Source organism: Acanthopagrus latus, chromosome 14, assembly GCF_904848185.1.
Source record: "Acanthopagrus latus isolate v.2019 chromosome 14, fAcaLat1.1, whole genome shotgun sequence".
Taxonomy (NCBI): Eukaryota; Metazoa; Chordata; class Actinopteri; order Spariformes; family Sparidae; genus Acanthopagrus; species Acanthopagrus latus.
In genome coordinates, this window is record NC_051052.1 from 5,348,157 (window position 1) to 5,359,922 (window position 11,766).

General features: G+C 41.8%; 1 protein-coding gene across 12 annotated transcripts in view; it reads left to right on the forward strand.

The window, feature by feature from the left end:
- The window catches only part of nav3 (neuron navigator 3), a 332,201-nt gene extending 323,284 nt beyond the window's left edge, over positions 1–8,917 (forward strand). For all 12 annotated transcript variants that reach the window (XM_037121190.1, XM_037121191.1, XM_037121185.1 and 9 more), the window contains 4 exons: positions 240–436; positions 654–772; positions 1,886–2,089; positions 4,305–8,917. In XM_037121190.1, the coding sequence (XP_036977085.1) occupies positions 240–436; positions 654–772; positions 1,886–2,089; positions 4,305–4,424 (640 nt within the window). In that variant the 3' untranslated portion in view covers positions 4,425–8,917. The remainder of the gene's footprint in view (positions 1–239; positions 437–653; positions 773–1,885; positions 2,090–4,304) is intronic.
- Positions 8,918–11,766: the final 2,849 nt, after the last annotated feature.

Below are 11,766 nucleotides of genomic sequence, written 5' to 3' on the forward strand. Positions count from 1 at the left end.
TCTGCTTGGCATGTTTGACTAGCTGATGATTTAACAAAGATAAAGTCATTAGGGAAAGCTCATCATGAGCCAGACATTAATTTAATATGAATATGAAAACTGGTTGTTGTGATGGTAGAAATGCCTGGAACGGTCTCATCGTCTCTAACATGAGCTGCTTTGAAATCTGGTTTAACACTGAGCTGATTTATGAGGTCCTCCGTTTCTGTTTTTACCGCTGATCATCTGTCCCCATGTAGGTGGGTGCTGTGCACCAACCACACTGAGCCGGTCAAAGGTTTCCTGGGCCGTTTCTTGCGGCGGAAGCTGATAGAGACAGAGATCGATAAGAACATGCGCAGCAATGACCTGATTAAGATCATCGACTGGATCCCCAAGACATGGCAGCACCTCAACGGCTTCCTAGAGGCACACAGTTCCTCCGATGTCACCATAGGTCAGTCTCACGCTAGCACACACACATCCACTGTCCACATCCACTACTAAACACGCCAATATTGAGTCTTTGATTATGTGTGAATGAAACATTTCTTCAATAAAGTGATCAGGTAAGCCTGTTGAATACTCGTGCCTCCACTCTTATGCAACAAGTGCGTTGCAACACACGTCTCGTCTATCTAATGCTCATCATCTTGGCTTTTTTATGCCTACAGGCCCCCGTCTCTTTCTGTCCTGTCCCATGGATGTGGAAGGCTCTCGGGTTTGGTTCACTGATCTGTGGAACTACTCCCTGGTGCCCTACCTCCTGGAGGCTGTCAGGGAAGGGCTTCAGGTATGTTCTAGTTAGCTTTTTGTGTCTTTAATTGCTCTTTTGTTCAGTTACAGAGTCAGTAACAGCAGTAACAGCCACTGTTACTGTCACCAGTTTCTGTTTGCAACTGTTCTTGACACCCAGGACAAAGTTATTTATGTTTCTATTAATATAGTTCTTCATACTTCTATTCCACAACATTTCAGAAAGTAGTACTGTAATTTGTACTCCACTAGATTTATTTAACAGCTGAAGTTATACAAGTCTTCTCAGATTTTAAATGCAAACCATACGATAATAAATTATTATACTTGTATATGATTATAATACTATTATTATGTTACAGATTAAAGTTAAACCAGCTAGTCCTGGCCTGTCTCATAATACCACTTTGTATCATAAGAGGCATCAGTCTGATAGCGATGTCAGCTGGCAGAAGGGTCCAAGGTTGTTGTCCAAGCAGACTTCAGTCAGTTAATAGGGCCACATAGCTGCAGGGACAACTGAGATAATAAGATAATGGTAGCTAGCTACAGTCAGAGATAGCTTGCAAAGAGTAGCAGTTATTGGTTGCTCTAGTGATATACTGCACCATGTAGTTTTATCCCTGTTTCGCCGTTGCCGATGTAGGCATCAAAACAGGAGGATCCTGCTCTGAACACGTCCCCTGAGCAGACCGGACTGTTGCTTAATGGAGTTCTCTGTCCTGATTGGATAAAGTGGGCAGGGATACCAGAAAGTTTCTTTTGTCTTTTACTGCATGAGCAGGGGCAGAAGAGACACGGGTTTCTGACCACAACAGTGATTACTGTTAGAATATAGGGGCTATTTAGTACTTACGTTAATAAGAAAATAATGCTTACAGCAGCTTTAAGCTAATCGGCCATTTTCTTCATGCACCACTGTGGCTGGCACTGCTGTTTAAATGACACGAGTCGAGTGAAAAAAATTGAGAAGATAATGATAATCACCAGACTCTGATTTTTATTTCACTTCACACATTTCGCTGTCACATCACAAGCTGCACATATGTATATAATATTCAATGCAGGTGGGCTTGGACTGCTATTAGTCCCTGTCCGTAACTCACCACTTAGTCCTGGTTATTGATTTCCCTCTCTGACACACCCGCAGCTCTACGGCAAAAGGGCAGCGTGGGAGGATCCATCCAAGTGGGTGAACGACACGTATCCATGGAACGCCGCCTCGCTGCAGCAGGAGGGCCAGTCGCTGCTCCAACTAAGGCCGGAGGACGTGGGATACGACGGCTACAGCTCATCCAAGGAGGGAGCCTCATCCAAGCAGGTGTCTCAGAGTGACACCGAGGGAGACCCACTGGTGAGGAAGACATACGCAAAACAATTCTAGTGACTGTTCTGTCACATTTAGTAGCTTCAAGTGTATGTAGATCAGTTGAGGCAAGCAACAAGACAGGATAATATAGAGCGACTTGAATATTAAAATGAACATGAATAAAGATAAATATCTATTCCCCACATATGAACTTTGAACCAAACTAAATGATTTAAGTCAATAAATCAATAATACATGGTGCATATTCATGAAGTTATTCAATTCAAGAGTGCTTGTTTCCATAGAAACCTTGGATGATTCACCTTGGTTTATTCCAAGTCAAAAACACAATAAATATTGTAGATAAGCTAGTAAAGTAGCTAGTTGGTATTTGCTCCTGAAAACATGGACACACACACACACACACACACACACACACACATAGACACATAGACACACACAAACACACGGGAGGATTAACTATTCAGGGATGGGAGCAAAATAATTAATTTCCATTCGGTGTGTTATTGCAGCCCAAGAGGAATTTAAGGGTAGCCATCCAAACACAATGTGTGTGTGTGTGGTGTCCGTCCAGGCGAGACCACTTTGAGCGCAGGTGTGCCAGGCCTCATTTTAGGAACACTTAAAGCAATGCGCCAGATGCAGCAGCACTTCTGCATTATTTAGTCCATTAGCTCTGTAGCAGGGATGAGAAGTTCTGGTGGTGATTTACAGCACGGTGTTAAAAGTGCTTTTTACTTCATGTAAAGTATAAAGACTAAGTTTGTGAGCCAGTGGACCCTTTATAATAGGTGTTTTAAGTTTGGTGGGTGGTCTACTGACTGGGTTATATTGCACTGATAGAAACAGGAAGCTAGATCAGAGGGAACGCTACAAGAAACACCAAACAAGTGTTTATGGGTGACACGAGAGAAAATGTTGACATCTGAGAGGCAGTGGTTCCTTTGACACTTGGAAATCTGAGTTGAAGTTATTCATCAAAATATGAAAGAATACAAATATTAACCTTAATTGATGTAATTACATTCTGAGCTGTTTTGTCATTAAAGGTATATTTTATCACCGCTACGCTGATGATATTTAATCATGCTATATTCATTTGTCTGTTTTACACAATTGCGTAAGTGCTATTAAAACTGAATGACTGATAATTACAAGTTAATGCTGATAAAAGGTCTTTAATTGCATCACTGCCAGACTTGTTCCTAATGTGCAGGACAGACTCGGTGCCTCCTCTTCATCTCCTAAATCCACACTCTGAAATTAAGGTGTCACCGTTGACCAGGCACTGTGGCCAGAATAGTTTGATTTGTTTCAGTTCACAAGTTTTGTGTTCCCTTTGGAACTCTGCATGATCATCGGTCGTTGTTGTAGAGTAGCACAAGGAACGCTGCCTTTCTCTCTTCTTGTCAGCATGGTTTAGGATGCAGTCATCTTATTTGAATACATTTTGGGGGAATTGCCAGTAGACAAAAGCAGCTGGGGAATAGTTGATCCATATAGTGTGAGTAGAAAAGGTTCTGGCGGACTAAAGGTGCAGTGTGAATTAACATGGCCTACAGCATGTGTATGCCAGACTTAAGAGCACTTTATGATGTCTTACCTAGAAAGCTATTATATACAGCATAGCTTAAGTTTACTTACTTAGCTGAATCCTCACTACCACAAACATATCGAACAAGAGGAGTGTACAAACAATCAATCAGTTAATCGATGATTGTCCCGAAAATTTGCTACTTTGTGTGACTTTTGTTACAAGCCACAGGGCAAATCGAACAATGCGACAAACTTCAAAGGTGCAATATGTGAGAACTATTACTCATGTCATGTCAGTCAAGGAAATAGGCAGCAGATCACACAGAGACTTGTGTAGTGTGGGAAAAAACTGCATGTGTAAATCTGTAGATCAGTGTAAATCTGCACCTTGCACTGAAAAGTTTCATTTTAATGTATTTTTGTATGTTTTGAACTAATACTCTTACATGTTGTAGCTTTAAGTTCAAGTTAATTTGTCGAGTGTTTCTCAGAAAAATTATATATCATAGACACAGATAGCACACACATACAATTGGAAAACTTCTAACTACGTCTAGAACCTAAAAACAGAAATGAGTAGTTACAGTAACAAAATGACGTCTGTGCATTGTCTGATGTTGGCATGCTTCATGACGTCTTCTGTTTCCCACCCTCAGTCTGGTACCAGGATATTTATCTGTCTGTGCGTTTTGCCTTTTTTTAGATGAACATGCTGCTACGGCTGCAGGAGGCCGCCAACTACTCCAGCACGCAGAGCTGCGACAGCGACAGCACCAGTCACCATGACGACCAGCTGGACTCCTCGCTCGAGTCGGCACTATGAGACCAAGAATCACGCTGGGAGACGCCGAACACTCAGACCGCCCGGGGGCCTTTGAGCCCCCGTCGCTCGCAGCCTCCGCTGTGGTGCACAGATGTGCGATATATGAAAAGTTTTATCATCCAAAATGGCATACCCACCATTTGAAAGAAGACACATTATTTTTACATAACGATGGTGCAATATTAAGTAAAATTATTGTATGTTATCAAGAGCCAACTTGGTCCTCAGTGGTTAAAATTATAAACAATCATACAAGTTGGATCTGTTATATTAAATAGTGAGGATTTCAATGGAGGTGTAACATTTTAGAATACAACTTTTCATATCAGGGACAGTCGTTCCGGTGAGTTCAAGGACTCAATCACGTCTGTACTCAGCCACGATGAGCCACAGATCGCTCCATCATTCTAACTGTGGGCGTCGATCCCACGAAGTGTCAGAACAAAAGAGAAAGCCGAGAGTTAGACGTGACAAAACTGGATTTTTCTTTTCTTTTTTTTAAAATCCCAGATGTATCTTAATATGTTTACAGTGGGTGGCAAGGTTCTATTGTTTATGTCTTTCCTTGTTTACAGAGGTGCTTCTCACACACACACACACACACACACACACACACACACACACACACACACTCATCCACTCATACAAATGCACTTACAAACAGGCAGCAGGAGGACACTGTCCTTTTAATCAGAGGCTTTAATTAGTTCAAACGCCCATGTGACCAATAATCCAGCCAACCAAAGTGTCCTTGTGCAAGGCACAATTTACACCACCTGGGACCCTGATTCTAACCCACCTATTGCCGGTGGCAAGTAGAACAATACGAAATGAGTGTTTTCCAGTGATGGAACGCCCTCTGCTGGTCACAATGGAGGCTCGCAGCTTTCAGAAAACAGATTTTCTCACCACACGAATGGTGATTCATCACAGATCCATTCAGTTCGTGCTTCAGTAATGTCTGACAAAGTCATCAGTCAGCTGTTTAACCGAGCTGGTTCCTCACAAGTTACTTTTTTAGAGTGTGGGACTAAGGGACACTTTTTAGTCTCATAATTTAGCACTGCATCACCTTATTGATGCGTTTGATTTGAGACATTTGTAATGCCTCTACAGCCCCACTAGGATCACAAGAATGACATTTTCACGACATGCACATACGGCTCACAGCCCGTCAGTTGGGCCCCATGGTGCTGGTCTCCTGCCCTGAGCCTCCTCAGTGTCAGGCACTGCCAAGCCGCTCCTCGCTGCCCTGCATGCCAACAACAAGCACAACGAAAGCGCATTGTCTGTGTGTCATCCAGCCACATTGCTACTGTGAAGGAAAAAAAATGGTGCCAACGGTTCCCTTTGATTTACTGCCAAACGTGCACACACACACACACTCCGTACACTCACAGAGACTTTACACCACAATGCACAGCTGACCATGGTTGTAAACTTAATCTTAAGTTGCTCTTGGCCTTCCACACTCCACAGCCTGTTGTCACTCCTTAGCTTCAAAATGCTCCATGAGAACAGCAGGCAGCGCCGTCTGTCGGTCATCGATCTGTTGACCGTTTGCTAAACCCCTCCATTCGAGTGACCAATCATTAGCAACTGTAACTCGGTACAGCGCGTCTGTCAAGCTTTGGATTTGTCATATGCTAAAGAGGTGTGCTTGGACATGTGGTCTGAGGGATACTCATTATTTACAGAGTTTGGTGGGCTCTGTCTTTGTTGCCCTTTCCAAAACTAAAAAACACAAAAGTATAAGAAATAGGTCGAATAGCAGCCGGACAGAGTTATGTTAAAATTAAATATCAGTCCAAGACTGTCCATCTCAGCACAGGTGAGACTGAACGATCGTAGAAATGTTACAGGAACACCAGGCATCAGTGTGTCCCTACGATCCTCTTCTAAGACAACATGTTGCTACTTATCACTTTGATCATGATGATGACACTACTTCATAGATTAAAAAGGCTACAACATAGTCAAGTATTGAGTGTTTACAGTATATAAGTTAGAGAATATTGTAAATGCAAGATGAGATTTTACAGAAGGGCCATAAAAGATCATTCAGTTCAGCAGAGCAGTCTAACATGTACAGCTAAACAACCCCTCTGGCTCTGAGCTCTCTGCTAACAGGGGACGGTAATTTTGCCAACAAGAGCATATTTGAAACCCTTTCATGAGATTGTTATAAATGAGTCGGCAGGAAATATCAAAAAGTCAGCCAGAGACTGCATTTCCAGCCACCTCATGGAGCTAACGTTAGCTTCATTAGTTGGGTAGTTAAAGCTGATCAAATGTGCCAGCAGCTGTTGTCATTTCAGCAGACAACCCTGAAGCCGTCAGCTAGAAACTGGAGGCCTGCTTTTGTTAACTTCCCTCTAAAATCAGGCACCTATTGTTTCAAAATGACAGTGGCAGATATGTCATTGTTGAAAATGGGAGGATGGGAAGCCTGACAGCTGCAGCGGTTAACAGTTACCGAGAGAAGGGGGGGAGGGTTTAGCAAACCGTCGACTGCAAAAAGCTGAATTCCTGTGAAGTTTGCATTGAACTGCATGGAGAACAGCAACAGGGAAATGCAGAATGTAACAGGAATGCAGCAGACCAACAACTAAAAAATAATGCGGTGGTTTTCACTCCAGCAGATTGGAATCAGGCTTTGACACTAACCAATCGACAAATGATCAGTAATATTGAATTGAATGATGCAAGCCGACATTTGATAGTCTAGTCAAGCGTCTCCATGCGGTACCAAAAACAAGCCAATGTATTTTCTAACGCAAGTGAACCAGATCAGCCACAGAGCTGACTAAGGGAACAATGATCCTGGTGCTTTCTCACTGCCTTAAATGCGCAAAAGTTTGGGAGGCGTCCTCTGCTCCCATTGGCTATAGTGAGAAGAGGATAGTGGATGATGATGATGATGATGACGATCTGCTTCCTGCTACATCCAAGAGGCTGCTTGTTGTCATGAAAACAGCCTCTTTCTTTTTGTTTTTTGTTTTTTTTTCTCTTTTTTTATCCCTCTTCCTCCAAACCGCCCTTTCTTGTTTCTGACAGTTAAAAGTATAAAAGAGTTGATGCTGTATTTGAATTTAAAACTGACCAATATTGTAAAAACAGTTTTAAAAAAAAAGGGGATGGGGTATTTTTTAGTTGTTTTCTCGCCCAGTTGAGCTGGGCTCACTTGAACTGACAGGAGCACAACCAAACTGTTTTGGGTTTTCTAGCCTGACGAGCATGTTTTGAAGCTTTTTAAAAAGGGGGATGCATTGAGAAGAGACCTTTATCGTTATGTATGCGTGTATTGGACGGAAGCCATTTTGAATTTTGATTGTCCTCTCTTTGTTTAACGAGTGGGTTGGTTTTGCACACTTTGAGGTGGGGGTGGGTTGTAAATACTTAAGTCTTGCACAGTGAATCAAAGATGCATTCTGCCCTGTTGATGTTACAATATGCTTAACCCGCTGAGTAAATTATTGTACTTTGAAAACAGAGAGAAAAAAAAAAAGAAATGCAAAAACTCAACACGCTGTCAGAAACAGGTGTGTGTCTTGTGGTGATTGGATGTTTTGGCCTATGCAGGAGGCATAACGGTGTACAGTAAGAAACTGTTTTTTAAATTCACTAAAATCACAGACTCAGAACAAAAAATAGGCACTTTTCCGGTCCCCCCCCCCTCCCCCCATCCTGCCATAATACTCTCTGGATCCTCTCCGTGTCTTGGAATGCCTGTTGTTTCCTTTAGAAGCACTTCCTCTCTGGACATTTTAACCCAACCGCCACGTTAGGCTCGCCAGCTGTTCGAGGCACCGAAGCTGACCTGACACCGTACTGTATACATATACCAACAACCAACAGGTGCTACTGGTCAGTCAGAAACCCACCAGAGACCAAGAAGTCAAGTTGTCATAACCTCAGGACAATCCTATCCTCTACAATCCTACCTGTGTTCAGCTTCATAGGTGTCTCTGCAGCTAAAGCCGCTGATGGCTGCATATATGTCTGGCCAACTTGGCCAGCCTCGTGTCTGCAAGGGTATGAACTTGCATGAAAAGGGTGTGGTCGCCGTGTAAGAGGTTGCTCTTTTGCTACGGCTACACCCATGTATCAAACCTGAGCGTAGATCAACAGCGATTCACCTTCTCGGCTACTCTACACTCCTGTTGTAGGCCATTAGTTCCCGCGTTAGCAGAGCGTTAACACCGTTAACAGTGTACACCATAGTCTTGATGATCAACTGGTAATTTTTCACCACTTTACACTTTGCAGTTACATCTCAGTTGAAAACCATAGCATTTACTCTGGTTTGAGAGAAAGTTTTCTTCTTTTTGGGTGAAACATTTGTCCTTAAATGTTTTATATTTTGTACATTTGTATGTAACATATCATGTAAATAGACAGAGACAGTGATTTAACTCATCTGGAGGATTTTGTAGTCTTTGTAAAGCCCTAATAAATGGTATTTGGTGTCACACGAGCAAACAACACGCTGAGCTTGTGTCTTCAATGTGTGCGTGTGTGCGTGTGTGTGTGTGTGTGGGGGGGGGGCCTGAAGAAAAATACAATTGTAGTGGTATACTCTATTGGTCAGTGGCTCTCAAACATTTTCACATCACGAACCCGTAAACTGATTCAATTTAGATCACAAACCCAGATTTGATCAAAAAAAAACCCATGACCAAAATAGGTTTGTCATATATTCTGTCATTATGTCACTTTTGCATGGAATTATAGTGAAAGTAACGTATTCCCCTTCATGCTGGGCAACCCTGGAACACCCCCTGGGAGACAGTGGGGTCCCTGGACATCATTTCAGGTACCAATGTCATAAGTAATGTCAAAAAAGTGAAAGTAAAGTGTCGGTAACCACAAACAGTTGACAAATGAAGTAAAATGTTTCATATTAGTAAGGTTTGAAGTTAACAAGACACTGAAGTTACTGTGTGCAACAGAGATAGTCCCAATTGAACACTTGAATCTGGTTGTAGTCAATGTTAGCTCAAACGGCTAAACTGTAGAGCTGTCGACAGAAGACTTACAGGTTATTAGTTACAAAAACTTTATTAAATATGATTAAAATACAGAGATGTGTTCAGACCGCAGTTTTCATTGCTGTCATAAGCAACTGCCAGTTTGAACATTGTGTAATGTGTCAAATGTGAGTAGTTAAAAACTCAAATAGTCGCTCGGAAATGACATCAGTGAGGCACAAGTCTGATCTGTAATGACACTAAATGTTATTGAACTGGTGTGAGGCTGTCACATCGCGGTCACTTACCCTTCCTCCTGTGTCCCTGGTCTGACGTCATCCCTAATCCCTGATTGTTTCCACCTGTGAACCCCTTCCTCATGTGTATAAAGTCTGTGTCTTCCCCTGTCTCTGTGCCCGAGTATTTCGTCTTTATGTCGTCTACTGAAGCCATTGATCACAGCCTTGTTCCACACCTTGTTGAGTGTTTGATTCACATCCTGGTTAAGTATTGTTCATGTTTTATTCATCTGTATTTTGTATCCTCGAGAAGAGTGATTTTGATTTGTATTTTCTGGTTAGAGTTTTGAGTTGTAGTTTGAATTTTGATAGCGTTTCTTTTCCTCGTTACGAGTGAATTTTTGTTGGATAATTTCATTAAGAAAGAGTAGTTAATTTTCATAGCCTCTGAGCTTTCTCTTCGGAGAGTATTTATTTTCGTTAACTTTTGATATTTATGTATATATTCAAGAACAGTGTAGGTTTTCCTCCTGCGGGAGCGTTTTCAGTTTTTCTGTGTTTCATGTTGTTTGTTTTGTTCGTCACGCAGAGTTTCATAGAGTTTTATTTGTCATTCATTCTGGAGAGTTACAAATTCAGAGTAATAAAACTTGACACTACTTCTGCCATTTCCGCATCTGAGTCCTCTTTTCTGCCCAAGTCTGACAGAGGCAGGGCAATATTCTCATGTGTGGTTGGAAGTTGATATCTGGAGCCCAGAGGGAAACTTTATCACTCTGGTGTGTATAAACAATACATTTATAAAATATTTATATAATAATATGAAACATGAATACAAATAAAAGAATAATCGCCTAAATATTCTCACAGATTGGATAGACTATAATGTTATTTGGTCTTAGGGTTGAAGTGTCAGAAGTCCTGTGTTTAATAAAAGGCAGTGCAGACAAACAAAGGAAATATAACAGCCTCACAAACTAATTTTATCAAAACTTGGCGTCAGGTGCATTTTATTTTGAAAGACTACCTGACGTGCCGTGTGTTCTCTTCCGGGGACGACGCAAAGATGGGAGCAGGGGCGACTCCCATGACGGAGTCCGAAGACGACCCGAAAATGTTGAAAATCAAAGGAGATACGGTGTCTTTACCGAAACACTCCTACTGGTTTGACTTTTGGGCGTTCGTCGTCTTTGACATCGCCTTCTTCCTCTTCATGTATTACATAGTGCCGTAAAAAGGTGAGTGGGAGCAGTCCGGAGAAGTTTCTAGCTAACGAGAGGGCGGCTACGGAAGTCGCTAAATTAATTAGCTGCCCTGGTATTGTTGGGAGTGGTTGTAAATTAAATTAAGCTCTGAAATTGTCCGAAATTGTATTTCACTTAAACTTACCACTTAAAGCCCGCTATATACTCCTTAAGTGCCCATTTAACTCTGTTTCCCTCTACGTGGAGTTGCTTCATATCAAATGTTAACTATATGTATGTTGAGTTATCAGCAGAGGTCACCACAGATGTTAATAACATGTAAACATTGTCAGTTTGCTGTTATGATAAAACAACGAAATGCAGCTAATCGTCATGTTTGACAAGTACACGTTTTACTTGGAAAATGACCCAAACTACTAACTTATTGTAAAGATTTGGTTTTGCTGATTCTTATCTGTTTGCCCACTTACAAATCAGCAAACAGTCGTATCAGCGGTCATTCAGTGTGCTATGCATAGTGTTCCTTTGTCCTCATGATGCACTTTTAGTTTAAAATGTGATCACTTTTCTTCAAGGTCCGTGGGACTCTGGAGCCTGAAGACATGGAGTGCTGGTCCTGTCCTGCTTCTAGGAACGTGCTTAATGAGCTTCGACTGAATCTTAACACCAGAGTTTTGGAAATGACATCCCAAAGTTTCCACTCCTTGGATCCTGGAACTGCACATTTTATACAAAGACACGTTTGAACCACAGATCTCCTTCCCTCAGCAGATTGATGCCAGTTTTTGTGGATGGTCTTCCTGCACGGATGGATGGATTGGGAAGAGATATATTTAAAGTATTGCTATTTATAGGTGGCAATTGAGTCATCAGGACTTGTAAAATGTACCCACTAAAGGTTGCTAAGAAATGATTCCTAGTCTTACCA